At 45.4% G+C, this 24,205-nt stretch overlaps 1 protein-coding gene across 3 annotated transcripts in view; it reads right to left on the bottom strand.

The window, feature by feature from the left end:
* Positions 1 to 16,131: 16,131 nt before the first annotated feature.
* The window catches only part of ATXN7L2 (ataxin 7 like 2), a 99,412-nt gene continuing 91,338 nt past the window's right edge, over positions 16,132 to 24,205 (bottom strand). For all 3 annotated transcript variants that reach the window (XM_086923562.1, XM_086923564.1, XM_086923563.1), the window contains exon 11: positions 16,132 to 16,975. In XM_086923562.1, coding sequence (XP_086779688.1) covers positions 16,961 to 16,975 — 15 coding nt within the window. In that variant the 3' untranslated portion in view covers positions 16,132 to 16,960. The remainder of the gene's footprint in view (positions 16,976 to 24,205) is intronic.

Here is a 24,205-nt window from a genome sequence, read left to right as displayed (position 1 = left end):
AATCTGCGCTCCACGAACAAATCTTTGTTATCTGTACCACGCATTCGCAGAGCCAAATGGGGTGGCAGAGCTTTTTCCACAGTGGCACCTAAAATGTGGAATGCTCTTCCCGTTGAAATTAAGGCCCTTCCCACTCTTCAGTCCTTTAGGAAAGCTTTGAAGTCACGATTTTTTGCCAAAGCATACCCGTAGTTTTGCCTCTGCCTTTTAAGATTTATTTTTTAGGCGCTTTGATGCCTTCGGGTCTTAGTTGCGCGGTATAAATTTTCTTTCATTCATTCATTCAAGCCACGGTAGGAGGCGAGACAAAACCAGTGTCTGGCGAAGTGTCCAGACCACTGGCATCCCCAGGTCCACCTGTCCATTCCTCCTGGGACTGATACTCATGTGCCAGAGGGTCCTCAGACCCCTCCCAATACTCCTCATCACCAATCTCCTGATAATCAGGGTTGTCAAATGACAGGGCGGGTTCATTAGAGTAAAACTCCCCAAGCGGCGCCGCTCCGACGCCGGAACCGGGTCGAGGGAGGCATTGGGGACGGCGCCGCGCGAAGACGGCGCCGGAGGTGACACCTGTGGGACCGGCGCCGGTGAGGTCGTCAGGTCGACCGGCGACGATCCAGATCCAGTAGCGGATCCAGTGGGGCACGAAGGCGCCGGGCCCGAAGGCGCCGGCGGCATCGGGGCCGAAGCACCCACCGGCGACGAAGCACCTGCCGGCGACGAAGCACCCGACCCGCTAGGACCCCCAGGTGGGTCCGCTGGGCCCGAGGGCGCCACTGAGTCCGCCGGAGGAGAGAGGGACCTCATGGCCATGAGGAAGCGCTCGATCTCCTCAGACATCGCTTGCTGCCCAGGGACCGGAGGGTATGGGGCAGGTCGCGACGCCCGGGACTCCGACAGAGCCGTGTGGGCGGTGTCACCGGAACCCCCCTCGGCCGCATCGCACGAGCGTTCGGGGGGAGTCGGAAGAGCTTACCTGACGACTTTGATCCTGAGGAGTGATGTCGACTCGCTGAGCTATGATGGCTCCGCCCCGCGACCGGTCCCTCGACCTCCGTCTGGACCGGGAACTCTCACGGCGCGGGGCCAACTGCCGGAGCTCTAGCCGCTTGCGGGACCGCTCCCGCCTAGCTTTCGAGATTAAGGCACGACAGTCGGAGCAGGTCTTGTCGTCATGATCGACGCCGAGACAGTGGAGGCACCGTCGGTGAGGGTCAGTGACCAACATGAGCTGGTCACAGTCCTCACAAGGTTTAAAACCTGGCATCCCTACCGGCACTGATCGGAGTCGAAACCTCGAAGAATGATCAAAAAAAATCTCGAAATAGTTTAGTCAAAAAGTGAATAAGGTACCACTTTTTCCGGATCTGCACTGCTGGCGCGGAAAAAAGAAGAACTGACGTCAGCACGCGGAGGCGGCGTCTAAGTACTCCGAAGACATCATCACGGCGCAGACGACAGACGCGGAGCCGCAGATGACGCCTACCGGTGCGCAAGGGTACTGCTACGCAAAAATTTCCGGATCCAGTCTGACGCCTGGGGATATTCTAAGGTAAGGAATCTATCACTAACGTGTCTCTTTCAGATACCCTTAGCCATGTGTAACGTCTAAGTAGGACGATGGTGTTAATAACGCGTGAAGCAGTCTGCTCAGTTTCAAGTCTAACATTTGTATAGCGCACTACTCACCCAGAGGGTCTCAAGGCGCTTGAGGGAAGGGGGTATTTTATTTGTCGAATATCCAAGTTTTTAGTTGTTTTCTGAAGGAGAGGTGGTTCTGTGTGAGGCAGAGGTGGGTGGGGAGAGAATTCCAGGTTTTGGCCGCTAAGTAGAAGGATCTTCCCCCCCATGGTGGATCTATGGATACGTGGAATTGCGGGGAGGGCTTCATTGGACGATCCTAGTTGGCGGGTGGGGGTGTAAAAGGACAGGAGTGTGTTGAGGCATTCAGGTCCTAGGTCGTAGAGGGCTTTGTGTGCGTGGGTGAGGAGATGGAACGTTATTCTCTTATTGACAGGGAGCCAGTGGAGGTCTTTCAGGTGACCAGAAATGTGAGCTTGGCGGGGGATGTCTATTATGAGTCTGGCTGAGGCGTTTTGGATGCGTCAGAGTTTTTTCCGTAGTTTGGCTGTGGTTCCGGCGTAAAGGGTGTTTCCGTAGTCCACTTGGCTTGTGACCAGTGCGTGGGTGACCGTCTTTCTTGTTTCGGTGGGGATCCAACGGAAGGTTTTTTTGAGCATACGTAGGATGTTGAAGCATGATGATGAGACGGCGTTGACTTGTCGGGTCATCAAGAGGGAGGAGTCCAGGATGAAGCCCAGGTTACGTGCGTGGTCCGTAGGTATGGGTGCGTTTCCCAGGGCCGGTGGCCACCATGAGTCATCCCAGGCGGAGGGGGATGAAACTAAGATGAGGACTTCCGTTTTGTCCGAGTTCAGTTTTAAACGGCTGTTCTTCATCCACTCGGCTACTTCTTTCATCCCTTCGTGTAGGTTGGTTTTGGCGGTGTTTGGGTCTTTGGTGAGGGAGAGGATCAGCTGGGTGTCGTCTGCGTAGGAGATTATGTTGAGGTTGTGTTGGCGCGCGATGGATGCGAGGGGACTCATTTATACGTTGAAGAGGGTGGGACCGAGTGATGATCCTTGTGGTATGCCGCAGATGACTTCGGTGGCCTCTGATCTAAAAGGGGGGAGGTGGACTCTCTGGATTCTTCCGGCGAGGAACGAGATGATCCAGTCCAATTCTTTTCCTTGTATTCCGCTGTTGCTGAGGCGTTGTATAAGGGTGCTATGACAGAAGGTATCGAAGGCTGCAGAGAGGTCAAGTAGGATGAGGGCAGCTGTTTCTCCGTTGTCCAGTAGTGTTCGAATGTAGTCTGTTGCTGCGATGAGAGCGGTCTCGGTGCTGTGTTTGGCTCTGAAGCCGGACTGTGAAGGGTCGAGGGATTTGTTGGACTCGAGGAAGGCGGCGAGCCGACTGTTGACGGCTTTCTCAATGACTTTGGCAGGGAATGGGAGGAGCGAGATGGGGTGGTAGTTCTTAAGTTCAGTGGGGTCTGCTGTGGGTTTCTTCAGAAGGGCGCTGAGTTCGGCATGTTTCCAGCTTTCCGGGAAGGCAGCGGAGTTGAGGGAGCAGTTGATGACGTCTCGGAGATGGGGTGCGATAATGGAGTCTGCTTTGTTGAAAATGTGGTGGGGACATGGGTTGGTTGGCGATCCTGAGTGGATGGAGTTCATCAGGCTGAGGGTGTCTTCAGTGGTGATTGGGTTCCAGGCGCAAAGGTTGTTGGAGGGGGTTTTAGTTCGGAGGTGGGTGGGGTGGACTGGCCTCCGGACTAGTTATCAAAGCCGTTATGTATGTCAGCGATTTTGTTGTGGAAGAATGAGGCTAGGGAGTCGCAGAGGTCTTGGGATGGAGTGATGTCGTTGGTGCCGGCGGTGGGGTTGGTAAATTCTTTGACTATGTTGAATAGTTCCTTGCTGTTGTGGGCGTTGTTGTTGAGTCGATCCTTGAATGCTGATTTCTTGATGGATCGGATCAGCTGGTGGTGTTTGCGGGTGGCGTTCTTGAAGGTGGCCAGATTGTCAGTGTTTGGGTTTTTTCTCCAGGCTCTCTCGAGGGTGCGACAGAACTTCTTGGATTTCTTAAGGTCATTGTTGAACCAGGGGGCTTTTTTGCTAACTTGCTTGATTTGATGTTTTTTCAAGGGTGCTAGTTCATCAGCGCTGTGGGTGATCCATTGTGTGAGGTTGGTGGCTGCAAGGTTTGGGTCTGATGATTTTGCAGGAGGGTTTTGGTGAAGCGATGTGAAGAGTTGGTCGGTGGTAATTTTGTTCCAGTTTCTGCGGGGAATTGGTTGTGGGTGGTTGTGGGTCGTAGTCTTATTGTAGTTGAATTGAAGGCAGCTGTGGTCTGTCCAATGGAGAGCTGTGGTGTGATTGAAGGAGATGTGCTTGCTGGAGGTGAAGATTGGGTCGAACGTGTGCCCGGCATAGTGAGTGGGGGTGTTAACAAGTTGTTTGAGTCAGAGATTGGCGAGGTTGTCAAGAAGGGTGGTGGTGTTGCTGTCGTTGTTCTTTTCCAGGTGGAAGTTGAGGTCTCCCAGTAGAATGTAGTCCTCGGAGGGGAGGGCGTGTGGGCTGATGAAGTCAGTGATGTCTTCGCTGAATTGTGTGCGGGGTCCTGGTGGCCTGTAGATGAGGGTGCCTCTGAGTGTGGTCTTGGGGTCGGTGTGGATCTGGAAGTGAAGGTGTTCGGCGGCTGCGAGGTTATCGTCGGAACTGGTCGTGATGCGGTTGATGTTCTTATGGACGATGGCGATGCCTCCTCCTGTTTGGTTGATGCGGTCCTTTCGGATGATCTTGTAGCCGTCCGGGATGGCTATGGCGATGTCGGGTGCTGATGAGGCGTTCATCCAGGTTTCTGTAAGAAAGGCGACGTCCGGCGATGTGGTGTCGAGTAGGTTCCAAAGGTCAATGGCATGTCTGTGGACCGAGCGGGTGTTGAGCAGGATGCACTTCAGGTGGTTAGTGTCCGAGCTCTGTTTGGAGTTTGTGGATTTGGTGTGGGTCTTGATGCAGTCGAACTTGCAGGAGTGGCAGGTGAAGGGTCAATGGGTGTGTTCTGGGGCGGCTTGGTGGCAGTTTGTTGGTCGGCCGGGGTTAAAGGCTGAGAGGGTTGCGGCGTCGTACGTTATGTGGGTGGAGTGGATGTTGCGGGGGCCAGGGTGTCTGGCGCTGGGCACGGTCCAGGCGCGGACGGGCGTAGACGGGCTTACCTTTGGCGCGCATGGGGCGCGCTCGCTGCGCGTCAGCTGTTCTGACATAAGTGGATATTGGGGGGGCGGAGCGAGGGAGGGTCAGCTGGGAGGTGGGAGCGGGGTGGAGAGGCGGGCTGGAAGGCACAACAAGATGGCTGCAAAACGAAAGCAAACAGGACGAGATTGGGGTGGGCAGAGGCGCAGGCACAATCAGGCACAGATTAAATGAGAACACAAGGCGAACCTGTAAAAGCGCTACGATGGCCAATATGCACACAATCCAATAAACTCGATGTGGGCTATGCAAAATAGCGTTACGCTATAATCAGGCAATGCGGCAATTTTAAATAATCAAAACGGAGCGCAATCAGTAATGGGAGCAATAGCAAAGCAGAGCACAATAGCGTCTGTAATGGGGCAGTAATGGGAGCAATAGCAAAGCAGAGCACAATCGCGTCTATAATGGGGGCAGTTGCGATGAAGCGCTACGATACCAGCTGGAGCCAGGGAGTGTGGGGAGCGACCGCTTCTGAAGGAGTCAGGACGGTCACAGCGCTGTGGTCTGCGAGATCGTCCTTAACTTTTCTGTGGGAGGGAGGGTCAGCTGGGAGGCGGGAGCGGGGTGGAGAGGTGGGATGGAAGGCACAACAACAAGATGGCAGCAAAACGAAAGCAAACAGGACGAGATTGGGGTGGGCAGAGGCGCAGGCACAGATTAAATGAGAACACAATGCGAACCTGCAAAAGTGCTACGATGGCCAATATGCACACAATCCAATAAACTCGATGTGGGCTATGCAAAATAGCGTTACGCTATAACCAGGCAATGCAGCAACTTTAAATAATCAAAACGGAGCGCAATCAGTAATGGGAGCAATAGCAAAGCAGAGCACAATAGCGTCTATAATGGGGGCAGTAATGGGAGCAATAGCAAAGCAGAGCACAATAGAGCTCTGTCTCACCTTACTATGAGTGCTTGTGTACTAGCTATGCACCAAGTATTGGCTGCTTATTATGCTCCTCTTTTGCCTGAGGCATCTATTAATTTCGATTTTTTATCAGGCGGCGGGGCGTCTCCTGTTTGAGAATTAGCTAGTTTACAGGCATTTGATACCACTAAAGAATCTAATGGAACCTGACCCCTGATGTAAATATGGTCTGTAGGTGCAGCTTTATATATTTCTTCAACTCTAGATGTGAGGACCCTAGCTGGCACTGGATCTTTGAATACCTCATCTGCATGTTTTAATATACCAGTGAACGTAGGTAGTGTATGTGGCCTTTTGTTTGGGGTCTGTGTTGGCAGGCGGAACATCCAAACGAGGCTCCTTAGATGGTGGAGGAGCAGTTTTTAGGTCTCGCCTGCCAATGGGCTTGCGCATTGCTGGCGAGAGATATAGAGGCTAAACCAAGCTCTGAAACTATCGCGGATTTCATCAGGTGCAATTAGTTTTTTAAAAGCCATTTTCATCAGTAAAATATTGCTCCGGTAGATAACGGAGGTGGAGTTTAAGAGAGAGGCATCAACCAATCGGACTGCCCAGCAAAAAAGCAGCTACGTTATTCGAGAGTAAGGCTGGAGCTGTTAACAAAAAGAACGGACACGAATCATGACTAACGTGGTGGGCATCTTTAAACAGGAATCTTTTCTGGAAGTTCATATTAGTGCCGCCATAAAAGGGTATAATACAGAACGATTTATTGTTACCATTAAAGTTAAGAAGCAGGCCAATTACTTATTTTGATGCCTTCTAGATTAGCAGTAAAAATGATTAGAAAAAAGTTTAATTTGATGTGCGATATCCAGAAACGAAATATACCTAAACAAAACATAAGCAGTAGATGATTAAGATAGATCTCTGTCGCTGATAGTCAGCCGGTCAGCTAACTTTGCTGGTCAAGGAATAGAAATTTGAGGCTCGCACACTTCTAGTGCGCGAAGACAAGGCTGCTGACACTTCGCTTCTTTTCTATTTCCAGTGCTCGGAGACAAGTGCGCTAACCCCAGTAGGGTTTCTGTTTTTGGTTTTAGTTATCGCGAGATTCCATTTAGCCCTTTCGCCTGCCGCTATTCAAAAGGTAGGTTTAGGGCTTCGATTGGGTTAGGTCATTGTGTTTAGTGAAGGTTTAGGTGACTGGTAACACTCTAAAGTCTGGTTATGTTGACTGCGCGTGCTTTACGGTCACTAAAACCAAGAGAGTACGATGCACAATGAGTATGTGACGTACGCAGCCTGGTGAAATTCCTTTAGCCAAATTTGCAGTTACAGTTTTATTTACTGGCATTAATGGTTGGCTTATGTACAAGGTCACTTTAGTACTATGGGCTGTTGCAATAACACATTCTGGTAACTCATGTTGTATTTGTACATTGACCTTTGTGTTCTGATAATAAACTCTTGCCTGACTGGTTTTATTTTGTTTTTGCGGCAACCTGGGGAGACCGTCGCTTTTTATTGGCTGTACCAAAACTTTGGAACCTTCTTCCACTAAATATCAAAAATGCACCCAACTTGATGAGCTTCCGCAGGCTCGTAAAGACATGGTTGTTTGACCAGTGAATCCTATTACTGTGGTCCTGCTAGTTCACACATGCGCCGAGACACCTCCGGGTATTTTGTCGCGCAATAAAAATATCAAAAATAAATAAATAAATAAATAAATAAATAAAATAAATTTGCGATTGCGCTAGGCGCATTTGCCTCTCGCACACACAACTCCCACTTCTCCCCCTCCCCCACCTCGATCAGGTACCATTCGAAGCTGCGACTTCCTTATCTGTGCAGAGGGGCCACCCGAACCCACTTGTGAATTTGGCACGTTCATCATTACAGCCGTCTGCGTCAGGTGGCGACCCTGCCCACGACCCTGATGTTCCGACAGCTGCCTTCCTTGAAATGACCGTTTCTTCTCCACCGCTGCTTTTATCCTTTGAAAATCTCATTTTGCGTTCAGTGTAAGCAAAACAAAGAGCGCGCTAAGGTAAGTTTTCTTGCCTTTAATCATTCATTACGTATAGAATAAATGGGACACTTACCCGAGGTGGCGGTACAGTTTGGTGTTGGCTTGATTTTTTTAAACTACCTGGTTCAAGTCTAGTTTATCGTTTTAGCATGTTATCCAATATTGTTTTACATATCTTGAAGACAGACCGTCTCTGATTAGCAGTGTCAGCATTAAAAGTTTGTGATTTCCATGGACCTACAGGTGTTCACAGCACTTCCATTTTAGTTGACTTACCTGCATTCAGAGTAAGACATTTAAAGACCATTTCGTTTTCGTGCCTATCCCTTTTGCACTCTACGAATGAATGAATGAATTAATTAATAAAGATTTATAGAGCGCAACTTAGCCCAAGGGCGTCAAGGCGCTTAAAAGATGGTACAGCTGCTAGTGATGTGAAAACGGTGCACCGGCTACAGGTAGGCTTCTGAAAGAGCCAGGTTTTTAATGCTTTACGAAAAAGCGTGAGCGATGTTTGCCCTTTTAACAGAAACAGATGAGAATGGCAATTTCCAATATTTAAACAGGTTAGGCTACGTTAGGACCCAAATGAATTCCAACCTTGTTACATCATGCTGCATTTAATGCAGAAAAGCGGCACATTTAAGTTATCAGCACTTCAATATATTGTACGTTTGGTGTGTTTTGTATTTGTCTCCCAACATAGTGTGCATTTCCAGCTTTTGAGATTTTAACAAACCTCTTTCCAAAATTAAAACCCTTTGCATTATGCGTGAAGTCTGCATGTTATTGGTAGTATTGTTTTTATGTTGTATTATTGACAATTGTGTAGCGCCCTGACTCAACCACACACACAACCACACACACAACTACACACACAACCACACACACAACCACACCGTCAGTGCACACTTTCACCAGGCACAGACACCCCCACCGTCAGTGCACGCTTTCACCGGGCACAAACACCACCAGCAGTCAGTGCATGCTTCCACCAGGCACACACCACCAGACGTCAGTGCATGCTTTCACCAGGCACACACACACACCACCAGCCGTCAGTGCATGCTTTCACCAGGCACACACACACCACCAGCCGTCAGTGCACGCTTTCACCAGGCACACACTACCAGCCGTCAGTGCACACTTTCACCAGGCACACACACCACCAGCCGGCATTGCACACATCAATTGTTAACGCATCCACAATTAACTATTGTAGCAATCGCAGTATGGCACACTTTACTTTTAAACATATTCATCTAAAGCGCAGCATGCCACCATTGCTACAAAAATAATCACACTTTTTTTTGGCCTACAATTTATAGACTTTTGTTGCAATTGGTGTTGCAATGCCAATAGCTCAAACTTAATAATGCGAGACATAATGCATTGCAAATGCTGGTTTCTCTTGGGGCCAGAATTTTCGGTGTGGAAGATTTTGGTGCCGATAATTTCGGAGCCAAGGATTTCGGCGCTGAGGATTTTGGATAACTTGGTTTGTTTTTCTGTGCCAAAGTTTTGCGTTTGGTCCCTGAAGGAGGTCGACTCGGTCCAGAGCCGGAAGGCTTTGATACGTGTTTCGGTGCCGGGCCCGAAGGCGGAGCGTTTGAAACTTTATCTTGGTGCCCACCTTGGCACGAAGGCAGAGGAGGGACCGGAGCATTTTTAGAGGGAACCTTTTGGGGCAGAGGAGTATCTTTACTCACGGTACGCTGACCGGGCGTGATGTCTTCCTCGATGTCGGAGTCGTCCTCGGACACGTAGATGTGTTGTTCCTCCTCTGCCTCGGCTCCCTATGCATCAAAGATCTCTTGGTCGACATTTTCACCGTAGAGATCTGGAGCGGAGTCCCTGTGTTGCTGATATATTTTGTGGTGTCTAGCTCGACTGTCATGGAGCGTCTTCTTTGATCGAACGATCGGCAGGCTTTGCAGTGCTTCGTTGTGTTCGGGTAATAAACACAAATTGCACACGTCGTGTAGATCGGTGCGGGGTACTTAGAGTGGCACCCGGGGCAGAATTGGTATGGAGTCTGTTCCATCTACTGTGAACTCTGTCAACGCGGATAGGCCCAAGGTCCTCACACGAGACATTCTGAAGTTTTAGAAATGGATACGATACGCGAAGGAAGGAAAACATGATCGAGAAACAATACGGTTGAGGGTAGTGGATTACGCACCGAAGTGAACCCAAGAACGGTGTCGGAGCGCAGCAATTCATGGCGGAAAAAAAACAATCTAACAATTGAGTCGATGCCCATTCGCACTATAACCGAAAGTAGGCATAGTGGCATAGAGTGGAGTAGGTCTTCTGGAACTGGAGTGGCGTAGAGTGTAGTGGCCTGCAAGAGTCTAGTAAAATGTCAGTGTGGAATGTTGTACAGCGGACTAAGATGGCGTAGAGTGGATGGGCATACAGTGGATTAGAGTCTTCTGCAGTGGCGTACAGTGAAGTAGTGTACTGTAGAGTACACTTGAGTGTCATATAGTGGACAGGAGTGCCATACACAGGAGCGTTGTATAAAGGAGTGTCATACAGAGGAGTGCAGTACAGAGGAGTGTCCTTGAGTACAGTTTCATAGAGTACCACAGACTGTTGTGGAGTAGAGTGTTAGAGTGGAGTGTTATTGAGAGGAGCATCGTGGATTGGAGCCTTGTAAAGTACAGTGGAGGACAGGGTCGTGGAGTGCTATGTCAAAAAGAGGGGTGGAGTGGATTGCCATTGAGTGTCATACTGTAGTACATTGGGGTATAGTGGATGGGCAGAGAGTGTGTTACAGTGGAGCCTCATAGAGAGAGGAGTATGGTACAGTGGGGTAAAGTGTCAGACAGTGTTGTGGATTAACGTAGGGGGGTAAAGTGCAAGAGGGGTGTGTCATACAGTAGAGTGAATTGGCATAATATACAGTGTTGGAAAGTGTTATACAGTAGGGTACAATTGAGCGGCATACAGTGGGGTGGCATAGGGTGTTGCGATGTAGTGTTGTGGCATAAAGTGTAGAGGCGTGGAGGGACGTTCAGTGTCATAGCATAGACAGAAGTGGAGGTAAGTGCAGTGGCATATAGTGTAGAGGAGTAGAGTGGAATATAGGAAGTTTCATAGTGTGTTGTACAGTGCAGGAGAGTGACGTACTGTCATACAGTGGAGTACAATAGAGTGGCATAGAATGAAGTGTAGTGGTGTGGCATTTTGTAGAGGAGTTTGAGTTGTATGTCATACAGTGTCTTAAAACAGAAAGGCGTACAGTGGAATGATGGGCCATACAGTGGAGTGATGGGCCATACAGTGGAGTGATGGGCCATACAGTGGAGTGATGGTCATAGAGGGAGTGGTATGGAGTATCAGACTACTGTTGAAGAGTGTAGTGGCGTGTCATTGAGTTCAGTGGAGAAGTAGGTTATGGAGTGTCATGTAGTAGTGGAGGAGAGAGGGGTGAGTGGAGTACTGTGTCACACAGTAGAGAGGGATAAAGTGTATAGAGAGTGGAGTACAGTGTCAGAGTGGAGTAGAATGCCGTAGTGTGTCATTTCTTACAGTGTTGTGGCGTACAGTGCCGTAACAGGATTGCTATGGCACAGAATGCATAGGTGTGGAGTGGGGTAGAGTACAACGGCACGTCGTAGAGTAGATTGGAGTGGCAAAGAGTGTAGTATCATGTCAAACAGTATAATGGAATTGCGTGTGGCATGTTTCTGAGTGTCTTAAAGTGGAGGGGCATGGAGTACCGAGGAGTGGCATGTTCTGGAGTGGCGTGTTATGAGGTGGAGTGGCATACAGAGTTGCGTAGAGTGAAGTAGAGTATTGTAGAGTGGCACTGAGTGTAGTGGCGTGTCATACAGCGGAATGGTGTGGAGAGTCACACAGTGGTACTGTTGTATAGTGAATTGGCATGTCAGAGTGGCGTCTTGCATAGTCGAGGGACGAACAGTGAACTGGGATATCATAAACTGGAGTGACATAACAAACTGGAGTGCCGTATGGGAGAGTGGAGTGTGTGATGTGATGTGGAACTTTTATAGCGCGCTATCACTCCGAAGAGCATCTGGTGTGTCGTACAGCATTGGCATATCGTTGAGAGGACTGAAGTGGTGTGGCGTTGAGTGGAGTGGCATGTGGTATAGTGGAGTGACATTTCGTAGGGTGTTAAGAGTGAAGTGGGGAGGAGGAGCTACGCTAGCAAGCAAGATGGCCGCATAAGCTCCCGGCTCCGCCGACCTCCGCCAGCAGCTCGTATATCCTGCAAGTTATCCTGTTTTCAAACCGGACTCCCGTGTACACGGGGAGTGACTGACTCTGAAGGTGCAATCCCGAGCTTTGTAACTCATCGGGTGACGAAGATATGCCGTGTTTCATTCTCGGCCTAACTCAGCGTGGAAGCCGGGGCCTCGATTTCCAACCCATCCGGGCTGGAGTTGAACAACATCGGCTGTGGACTTTGGGCTTCGTCCGGTCTCCCGAGCGAAGACACACTTTACTTTTTTTTAACGGCGATTTGGTATCCTGTCTACACCGCAGACGCTGCAGCGTGACTTCGGTTGCTGTGGCCCTGTATCTGACGCCCGGAGACACTGTAAGCCTCCCGGGGGTGACGGACGGGAGCCCTGACCAGCGGCGAAGGTGTAGAAATTGTGAGGTGAGGGCGCCCATTGTTGTGGTCTGCTCCGGTTGTGACTGCTACCCCGAAGTAGTTGACCTCCGGGGTTCAGATCCTGCTCTGTCGCTTCGCGAGAGGAGATGGAGGGCACAGAAGGCACACCACCGCTACATGCCGTAATGGCGGCCATTGGAGCGCTCCACTCACAGATCATCGCCAACTACCAGGTACTGTCGGCAACAATGGACAATCTCTGCCGGAGACCGGACGGCGACTTTTCGGCATCATCTCAACCAGCTGTACTACCCATGGAACATTATATGCTCAACTTTGAAGACCCTGTGCGGAAGCCGAATTTCGTGTGCGCTGCTGATCCCTACAGGACAGATCGCGCGCCCGTGAACATTGTTAGCTTCCCCTGCTTGAGCCATATCCCGCTAAACATCGCTATGGACAACCTTGGGTTTTTAGGGTTCGGCAAAATAATTTACTTTGCTGCTGGGATTGTGACCTGTAATGTACGGGAGTTGGGTGGTGTGTATCATACTTCCCCGGATATATTGTATATTTCGCTGCATTCTATTTTGACCGTGTTTCAGGGTGGTCGCATCTGGTGGGGGGTAAGGGAGTCCGGGAGTGTGTTTTTATCTTTCCTCCTCCGCTTCTCTTCTCTTTTAGGGGTGTTTCTGGGCGACAGGCACGCTGCTAGTGGGTTAGGCCGTAGCCATTGCAGGGGTGCAGGGTGTGGGGGGGGGGGTTGGTATTTTGCCTTTGTTTTGTTCTATGGTCCCTTTTTCTTTCTATCTCTCTCTTTTTAGGGTATTCTTCTGGGCGACAGGCACGCTGCTAGTGGGGTAGGCCGTAGCCATTGCAGGGGTGCAGAGTGGGGCGGTGAGTGGGGGGTTTGTTATTTTGCCTTTGTTTGTTTTGTTCTATGGCCCCTTATTTTTCTTCTTGCAGTGTCCGGTAGCAGTGCTTTCGGTTTCATCCTGAAGGATACGAGTGGGCGGGGTCTGGGGTGGGCGGCTACGATGGGAGATCGTTTGTTTTGTTCTTCACTCTCATTGAGCTTACTAGCGCTTGCGTCTTTACTGTTTCTTTAACTTGGTCCGCGACTACCTTCTTACACCTGCCCGCCTTTCTCATACCTTCGAATGTGTGGCTCCGGATATTCTGTATCTTCTTTATCTTGTCTCTGGGGAGAGGGGGCGGGGGGAGGGGGGTTAAATGTAAAATGAAACCTTATGAATATTCTTTGATCTGTACTAGTTTCAATGCACCGTATATCCTTTACCGCTGCCGGACCTCAGGGTTGCCGGCTGAAGAGCTGTGTTATTAGAAGTTCTGATACGTATCGCCTACATGTGGTGACCGGCCCCTGTGGCTGTAGGGCTACTTCTGTAATTTTTTTCTGAACGATATAATAAAGGTTTTCAAAATTTTTTTTTTTTTTTAAAAAGAGTGAAGTGGACTGTCATACAATGGAGTGCGTTGTCAGAGTAGAATGCCATGTCAGAGTGGTGTACAGTGTATTGAAGCGGCGTGTCGTAGAGTATTGTTTAAAAAGACTTAGTAGGAAAATGTCATAACGGATTTAGATAAAATGTGTCAGAAATATAGATTGTGTATTGTAAAGGAATCTTTTGAGTATTTAATTTAAATTGCCTCAGTATTTTTAAAGTTATAGGTCTGATTCAGAAAGGTAAAGTTAACCTTTTCTACAAGTTCACAATTGTTTGCTATTTAGAAAGGTATTTTACGAGTAGCATCTTTACGACTGGGGAGTTTCTGCACCTAAAGAGATTGCACAGTCCCATCTTTTTAGATTAGGCAGTGATAAAGATACTACCAGTGAAATGCCTTTCTGAAGACCAAACAATGGTAAACGTATACAAATGTTTAAGTTTACTATTGTGAATCAGGTCCATAGGGCACAAAAACAGTGATATATTGGCCTGCAGTAAACTGCAGGAATTTCATAGAACACTGTGGTACATGCTGACTATTAAATAGTATGACTGGCTAATGACTGCCCTTTCAAAAGTAAAAGGCAGCCTTATTGTTTAGACCATGCTTTGGCTGTATCTGGGTATTAAAGCCTAAATATAGTCTCCTATTGTTCTCTAAGTGTATAGGAAGGGATAAGTTAGTTTACGTAAGAGTCAAAATGTAAGTACAATTTGTTTTTTTACTCAATATATTTTTATCAAAGTTTGCGGAGTACTACCAAGTTGTTACCAAGTTGTGTAGACTGCAATTGGTGTGTTTTCTGGTGTTAACCTTCGTGTCACAGAGTTTCGTTTTAAACAAAAATATTTACATTATAAATAAATTAATTAGGTACACTACAGTAGACTATATTTCCCATTGAAAAACCCACAATGCCAACTAAGTGTGGCATAAATAATATTTTGCCCTTCCAAAATAAAAAGTGCGAAATATAGTTTATATCACGCTTACATGCGTTATGGGTCTTCGGGGAAAATATATGATATTAGATTTCTTTTATTATTATTATTTTTAAGTTCACTGTACTACACTAGGTTTCTCCCATAAATCCAATGCATTTTTTATTTTATTTTGTACATTTTATTTTTTGTTTTTAAGTAGTGCAGTAAATTCTAGGTATTACCATGGTACTTCAACATTTTTATAAAAATGTAATATGTAAAAAAAATAAACAGACACCGTAGTAGACTTTTGTGAAATAAAGTGTGTACAGTGGATTTTTAATTTATTTCCAATTTTGTTTAATTTTTATAAGTAGCTTGGGACTTTGAAGGTAGTACAGCGCAAATGGTATTTAAACATTTAAATATGTCAAAAATTGAAATACTTCACTACACTACATTTCAGAAATATAGTGTAGTAAAGTCTATTTTTAATGTAACATTTTTTCCCCAAGTATTGTGAAACTTCCTAGGAACTACTGCAGTACTCAGTAAATTTTATGAAAAAAATATCAAGAAAACATTAAATAATTCTCCCTACCTATTACCAATTTAATAAAGTGGCAATAGATAGGGAAAAATATCAAACTTAACACTAACCTATATCTTAGTCCCTAACCCAGAACACAGCCAAAGTGTACTTAAAAGAACATGGCTGCCTTTAACTTTTATAAAGGCAGTCATTAGCCAATTACATAATGCCTTGGTATTGGCATGTACTTTGGTACTTCCGCAAAATTTAGCGAAACTACAGAGGCCGGAAATATAACCAAATCAAAATGCCTTATAACCTTCAAAATACTTAGCCTACTTAGCTGTGAAACCAAAAAAGGATCATCTGCACACACTCTATAATCCTGCCAAATTTCATGGAAATCAACTGGCTGTTTGGCCGCTATGCGCGAGTACAAAGTCTATGGAAAATGCATTGGTGAAAAAACATGTTTTGGGACCCCCCTCCATTTTCTTTGCATACCCTTGTCCAATCACAATGATCATCCACCAATGTAGAAAAGGCTATAGTTCTGCAAAGTTTCATGGAGATTTGCCAAATGGGTGCAAAGGTATTACAGGTCAACTATCCATGGATTTCCCATCTACGGCTATTCCAACTTATCTACAGAGCGACTACTGACACACTGTAATATATATTTTTTTGATTATGTTTGAGAGTGTGCACCTCTACTGCATCAGTGACTTGGCAACAGACTAATCACACAAAGGTAGCTCAAGCCTCTGCAAAGTGCTCTCTACCAGAAGGTAGATGGGATGCAGCTCTCTGGATACAAAGTCAAGTTTCACAATAGAACAGGTGGAAAGCAAACTTTAAGAAAATACAGAGAAGAAAAACAAATGGATTTATAAATATGGCGGCCACATCGTGGCCTCTGTCCCTTTAATCAGCTTTCACCCTTTTCTTTTTTTAGCAGCAACAGAACAGGAAAAGAGTCTTGAGGTATTTTTAAAGAGTTTAAAAAAAATATAAAGTTATAAAAAGCAGTGAACTCTGCATCCGAATTTCTCTACAATGGCACCAAGAGACCAAGGACTGGCAAACACCACTTCGATTAGGTCAGCGACGCTGCTTGTATTGGCCAGGACTTCGATGACATCAGGAATGTTGCTTGGATTGGCCAGGACTTCGGCATGCCTCCACTGACCTCAGTAACACAGCATGGCTTGGAAAAGCATTGGGACGTGCCTCCGATTACATCATTAACGCTGTATCCATCGACCCCGAACACCCCTCCGATGAGACAGCAGTGCATCACTTTCCCAAGAGCCATGGACATACCTCAAATGTCATCAGCAACACTGCATGAACTGACCAAGGCTCTCAGGCACTCATCCGTGGCACTCAGTATTGATGTCTAGACTGACCACGGCATGCTGACACCTTTTACATGATCAGGTTCAGTTTACCCGATGCCGGTCATGGTGCATAGAAGGCCACAGCACATACACACCTTAGATCGCATCCAACAGAATCAGTCATGGTGTATGCGAAACCCAAGGTTAGCAGAGATATCTCTGACACTTTCCATAAGTCTCTGGACTCTCCAAACTATTTCTGATGACTTCTTCCAGGAGGCCAAAGACTTGTGCACCCTTATGCAATACTTATCCTGGTGCCTTAAGGCTCAGGACTCAAACAATCTTCCAGAGAGATCAGCAGGCACTTTCTTGCTAATGCGCTTTTGACTAAAAGAAAAAGAGAAAAAATGATTAATTAATGAAAAACAGTAAAGAACAGTAGTGTTTAGTGCCATATAAACACTTCAATAGTGATAATGTGCAACCTATTGCTGCCCTTACTCCCCTTATAAAATACAGTATGCCACATCCTTGAACCCAAAACCAGGGATATCAAATAACCATTATCAGTACCCCAACAACCCAACTCCGCGCCCCATAATCGTTCCTTTACTCTGTGTACGTGCAGTTTATTTTAATCAATGTGACAAAGTACTGAAGATGAAGGATAGGTTTTAAGTCTTCAGCACCATAAGGTACAAGAATACCGTAGTTACTATAGTAAATTAATTATTTTTATACCAGACCTATTTTATTCCAGCAGCTATCATCCAACAGAATCTTGGACAGAGATGGAGGTGGGAGAAAGAAAGAAAGAAAGCAAAGAAACAAAGAGATGAATTAGTGCTGCTTTGCAAAAGAGAAAGGTTTCCAGTAATTTGTGGAACTGGGTTTGTGAGCAATTTTTGAGAGTTTAAGAAGGCATGCCATTCCAGACTGTGGAGCTCAGGACTCTGAAGATTCTTCCTCCAGAAGAAACTTGGCAGTACTTGGGGGATCTGGAGAAGTAGCAAGGATTCACAGCTACACGATCAAGCAAGAATATAATGTGAGGTCAGTAAAGACACTAGCATAAGGCCGGTTTTATGAATGTATAGCGTTAAAATGAATTCTGTTTGATGGTAAGCTAGCACAGAGTATGTTGATCTCCGATTTCATTACATTTTCTCAACCCTCCTGCCATGTTTTAAAGTCTCTGAAGTTTGAAAGTAAAGTACTTTGCAATGCTCAAGTAAAAAAGACATTTCCATAATACAAGTGGGAGAGGATGTTGGAACAAATCACCGCTCGCCCAGGAGTTCTGTGGGAGAAATGTGAGTCTCTTCCTCGGGGTTTAGAGCAGGGAAAAGCAGAAGTCAAAGTCTTCTGGATTCGGGTACTGTGATGATTGTTCTGATCTACCCAGAAGCCATAGCTCATCACCGCCCTAGCTCGTGGTGGAAGAGTACACATGGAATACTGTAAGAGGGGCCCGTTTCAAACAGGGGAACTGCCCCCATTATTAAGATTTAGGTTTGGTCTGCGTTACGTTCCACGAAGTGGCCCACCAACCAGGAAGTCAGATAATGAGGGGTAAGTTGTTGTATTTAAGGAGTTGCTTAGCAGCATAAGACGTCACCTAAACACCACAGCTCTTGATCAATTTACAAAAGGAAAGGACACACTTTCTAGATACATGTTCAATAGGATGTGTTCACAGTGCAGACCCTTGTGGGAAGTCACATTTCAATTAACCTCATGCGCGCTAGCGGAATTCCGCTCCTGCGCGGAGATTTTTTAAATCGCATGTTACGTGACGAGCTGGGCTCGTCATCAGCGTGCGAGGAGGCTACGCCATGACGAGCCCAGCTCGTCATCAGCGTGGAAGGGGTTAAGAGTTCTTGAAACAGAAAAAGGGCAGGGAAACAAACTGAATGTGGTCTGAATAGAAAGACCCCCTTGAGGTGCTTGACAAAGATAGCTTGGTGAATTGGTATCAAAGGCCAGAGAGGTCTAAAAATAGGAGACTAGCAGGGGAGCTGTAATTACAAGATTTACAGCGATAGTAAAAAGTAATCTCCAAGGTGACCTCAGTGGTGTATTGTGCCTTAAGGTCAAACTGGCCTGATCTACAAATTTAATTATTTCCAACTTGCCCAGGAAAAGCGCAATAATCTTAGCAAAAGCAGGGAAGAGTGATAGGTTTGGAACAGGTCAATGGATTCGGTCAAGCAGGTTAATGCCTTTGGCTAGAAGAGCCGCCATGATAGGGGCCAGCAATGTTATGTTCCTTCCGGGCTCAGACTGGCACACTAAGAGGCTGTCACAATGAACACTTATAGAGCAAAGGATGCATGTGGAACCAACTTCCTCATACATATTAGAAATTGTGTGAGAAAAGGAAGACATGTATTTGTATAATCTTTGAGAAGAGGCACACCGAGAGGTCATACAGCCTGGGACAAAAATAGCGCAAACTACTTTATAACAATTCACTTGCCAGGTAGAGGAAGAAACCAAATGTAATAAAATAGAAGTTGCAACAGCATGAGCATGCACCGCTACTTCTTTTCAGCGTGACTTGTTTGAAAACGCATCTGTTTAAACTCCAAGGTAAACCATCTATTGGCATACCTGATTGCTAACGAGACCACTGGCTTTCAGGCAAGGAGGGACAGATATTTAGCAAGCTGCAAGAGCTTATCAGTGAGCTGTCGAAGAGAGGGGCATCAGTGATGGAGTCCTCCGGGAAAGAGAATCTAGCAGATGATCTGCTGCAGCAATATAGTTAAATTATTACCATTTCTTGAATGCAGATCGAGAGGGAGGCCTTATGTAGTAGGTGCAGCCGCAGCACAGGACCAACCCATCAAAACAGATTACGGAGAAAATGTTGCAGCGGTCTGTGGAACGATAGAAAAAATAAGGTCCAGAGTATACCCTGCAGAGTCCATGGGATCAACAACAATCTGTCTCAAACCTATGGAGGAGAGGTTAGGGTTTTTTTCTCTCCAAACTGTGCCGTTTCCAGTTTTAGCAAGAAGACTGAAGTCACCTAGAGTGAACGTTCCGAGAGGATATCAGCACTAGGTCTGCCACTAAGGCCAGAAAGATGTCAAGCCACACTTCTAGATGAGTAAGCTAAATCAAAGGGCCAGGTTGAGCGTGAAAAGGACATTTTACTACAACAGCCTTAGGAAGTGAGATAGAGCAGGTGAGTTAACAAAAAACACTAAGAGGATCTAGGGGGGTGGGGAGAGGGGGAGAGAAACACAACTGCTTATCCATCCAGCCGGTGCGCACAATATTAGAACTATCAGGGAGAGCAATCTGGAGATCAGGATTGGATATATCCAATAATTTACTTGGTTATAAACAATTGCCAAAATGATAAGCTATGGAAAGATAGAAGATTTGCCACTGATGCATATGGAGGGATCTGGCAATCAAACAACATTTAAATATCAAGGCTGTGTCAGCAGAGGGTGCAGAGGCACACATGGGTAATATGATATCAACATTAGGGAAAGAAATAGACTGCAGGACATTAGTATGAATGTTATGGGAGAAGTAAGCAATCCTCTGTGCAGGAAAAAGCTGGATATAGTAACCTACCGAATGTGCAAACAGGGTGCAGAAGGGCACTCCAAAGGCATAGTCACACCGTGACCGCATTTAAACATGAGTTCCTTATCTTGCACATAGGGGAGACCAAATGAATACTACTCTTTCACGCTGTAGATAACAAAACGGCTCTCAGTAATCAAAATGGACGAAAGACTAACAATATGTCCATCAGTCTTGGGAGAAAGAATCTCAAATCAGCCATGCAAAGGCTCTGTTCTTCCCAATGCAGACCATTTAATGATGCGTGCTGGCTAGGATGTGTGACTACCAATCTGGTGGAAATGTGCTTACATTCAGACTATTAGAAATTGGAAATGGTAGAAGATCAAGGGTACTAGAAACTATTGGCACAGTTATTTTGGCTAGAACCCCAGAGGCTTCTGCATAGTCTTCTTTTGCCTTTTGAATGAGTCCGTAGAGTGAGGATCGTTAGTATAGATAAAGGGCAAATTGGGCCATTCTGGTCTTCCACAGATTTAAGAGAGGCTGCTAGATTACTGTTGTGCTTGGCGTTTATCATAATAAATCTCTGGAAATGCTATAGGCGTATAGTTTAGACAATAGTAGATTGAACACATTAAAATCAAATTGGAAAAAAAACTTTTGGGGGTCATGTTAGGTACATCTAATTATTTTGTAAGTATTAAACAAGGAACCGGTTTCCTGAAACCTTGCAAGCTGTTAATTAGACCGGTATTTGGAAAGCCACTTGGCTAAAGGACCTCATACATGAAATGCAAGCTTAGGCAATAGTTCACAAACACTTAGAGTGTCCGGCTCTGGCACAATTTTTTGCTAAACTGGATTTGAGCAGATTGAACGATATTTAGACCTCATACATTTAAAGGCTAACAGTACAGATATCAAACGACCCAGGCTAAGGAAATTACCCAAGTTAATTTTGACATTCTTTTAGAAGAGAAAAACATACAAAAACAGACTAAACTTAATCTGCTTGTGTTCAGCCATACTATTGAAGATGTGATTCATTTTATAGTGTTTTGCAACTGGTATCATCTGTTCACAAATAGTTACTTACACTGATCTGGAAATCAAAGTATTTTCCTGCAAGGATGCAGGAAGTTCTCTCCTTTTTGCTCAAAAGCAAGATATGTGGGTTATATAAATAAGCTTGCCTATTATATAATGTGTGCTTTTTAGAATTAGGAAGTAAAAAGAAAAAAAGTACTCAAGGCCTGGCTAAAACCGGATAGGGCAAAGCATATACGATTGATACAACATTCCACACTATCTACTAAATGTCTTTTAGAAGTCTAACCATGGATGCACTTTAAAGATATGCTACAATACAACGTTTTATTAACATTGAACTCCTGATATGTGATGATTGGTTCAAGGAATATTCGGAGGTTTTTAAATGCTGATTTGTTGAACTAAGGTGATTACGATCTAACTTTTTTATGTATGGATCATTCTATAGAATTTTCCCGAATTGCTTCTATGAGAATTGACCACATTCACGGTAATGCTATCCCTATCAGGTTATTTTCTTTTCAGTTAAGAACATTTTCACAATATAGAATACTTTTATCTAAACACTATTCCTAACCCGAACATGAAGTAACATTTATTATTTCACTTGGTCAATTAAATTAAATTATTTTTTATCAACAAGGAATCTAGGGCTGAATGTAAAAATAATAATCCAAATCACAACCCTAACTAACCCCACACAATTGAAAATATTTATTATTTAAATAATTAACAATTTAAAGAACGTCCAATGCACCTAGCCCCAAGGAGATACAACCGTTTTCTTAAATGTATTTGAATAATTGTGTATTAAATGGTTCAAAATGTTTTTCATTTGAATTCACACAATAAACAAAAAAAATCAGTGAATGTTAACTAATTAATTATTTTCTCCCGTTGGTAAAGCAACTGAGGTAATGGTGTTCCAGAAATAACTCTCAAGGTAACAGGCTGTGTAATGTCGGGGAGGTACATGTCCCCCAAATATAGTTGCCCTTCGGCTGATATTGCGAGCTGATTCTGTTCAAAGCTATGAAGGCTTTGCTAGTAGGGCAATTTTGCAGAAACATTTGCACAATAAAAACGTTATTACTGTAGTAGTAATAATAGGAATTCTGGAACAGAGATAACAAATGATTATGAAGTCTTCGAAATATAGGTCACAAATATGTCCTTCCACTGGAGTGTATGGGACTGAAGACTACTGCTAGACACCTAGGAATATCATGCGACTATTACATTTGGAAAGGAAGAAATAAAATACACTCATGTATCAGCCTTGGCCGTACTGAGGGGGATGCACATTATTAAAAAAACACAAACACAAATGAAACTGGACATACTTAGAGAAGTGGGCTTGTGGAACATGGCCACCTATGGCAGACTCCACATGTTCAGGCCTTTTATTCAACTGCAAAGCCACCCTCTATTCCTGTGGTGTCTTGCAAAGTGAGAAAAAAACTAAGCTGGGACACAGGAGTAAGTTATGTTCAATACCACACATTTTATTGATGGTTATCAGTCATGATAGAGCACGTTTTGTAAGGTGTTTTCCCGTACTGACTGGATCCAGAATACTACCATCTGTGCTATAACTGATGGTGTGCCCGTAACCAGAATACTGGAGTTCTAGTTCAGATTCTATGATTCCGTCGGAATCTTATGTTGTTGTGGAAGATCAGTTCAAACTCAGTTTCAAGCCACATGCGACTCTAAAAGCATAGAGTTATACGAAGTAAGCTTCCTTTAAGATGATTTGTAAACTTCTAGCATGTAGGCACTTTCCAATCCACAATGTAATACTCCTCTGCACACACAGGAGAAGGTGCCAGCTGTGCTTCTAAAGAAATTAAAACAGATGTATGTCAAGCTGACATATACGTTGTCAAACACCCCCAATGTCAAAGGTGCACAGCCTTACCCAGAATGGCTAACTTATGATTAAAAACTCTAGACATTATCGATATCTGCATACAAGGTAACCAATTCGTGCCTAGATTTCTGAGGCGCCAACCCAGGTTTGTTGAGTTCTTGTCTTAAGACAGGTTTGTTATTGGACCCATTGCAGCAGGATGTAAATGCTATTGTGGTAGAAATCGAACATTTAAAGTGAAAGATATTAATAACGGATTTTTTTGCTCAATTTTGCTTGATTTTTACATGTGAAGTAGTGGTGATTAGGGACTACTGAACACGGTCCTACTTTCAGACCAGTTTAGCATCGCTTTATTACTTCACTCCTCGCTTTGCTAGAAGGTTCATGTAAACTACACTCAGGCCCGGACTGCCCGTTGCGGACACCGGGCAAACCCCCGGTGCGCCGCACGGGTGGGGGCCGGTTTGTGCCCCTAGGGGCCGATTTTATTACAGGGCCCTGTAACAAAATCGGATGAAAACCGGCCCTGGCAAAGAGCTCGGCGGCTGGCCGAGCACTTTGCGAGGGCCAGTGTTGGTTCCCAGTCCGGCCCTGACTACACTTCAACATTAGTCACTGTTCAGTGAAAAATACATTTCAAGATTCCTGAAATGAATCCAAAAATCATACAAACACAATGATTTCGGCTTATTGCTAATCTTGGAAACCAGAAGTAACAAATGCTTGATAAAGTCTTTGCATTGTGCAGGGAATGCGTTCAGGAAGCCCCAACAGTGGGTAAAACCTAGTCTTGTGCTGTGAATACCCTTCAAATATGCACAGATAAAAACTTAAAAATATAAAATATCTGTACACCAAAGTTAATAATAATGGAATACGGTATCTTGGATGTAAAACAGGTTGCATCTTGACCCTATTGTTTCACAAGATCGAACCAATATGGAGGGGGAAAGGTCTATAGTTAAAATGTAAATAGCGCCAAGGTGAGCTCTACATAGGAATGACTATGGGCAATTGATGGTTCCCAGGAACTTCACCCTCTACCGATTTGCTAAATTACTGCAGTTGACCGACAAGTGAGGACCTAAACACCCCCCCTGCAAACCCCACCTAGCTGCTATTCCTAATATGGTTTGGTTGGA

This window comes from Lissotriton vulgaris, chromosome 5 (assembly GCF_964263255.1).
Source record: "Lissotriton vulgaris chromosome 5, aLisVul1.2, whole genome shotgun sequence".
Classification (NCBI taxonomy): Eukaryota; Metazoa; Chordata; class Amphibia; order Caudata; family Salamandridae; genus Lissotriton; species Lissotriton vulgaris.
This window is presented reverse-complemented; position numbering and strand designations above follow the sequence as displayed.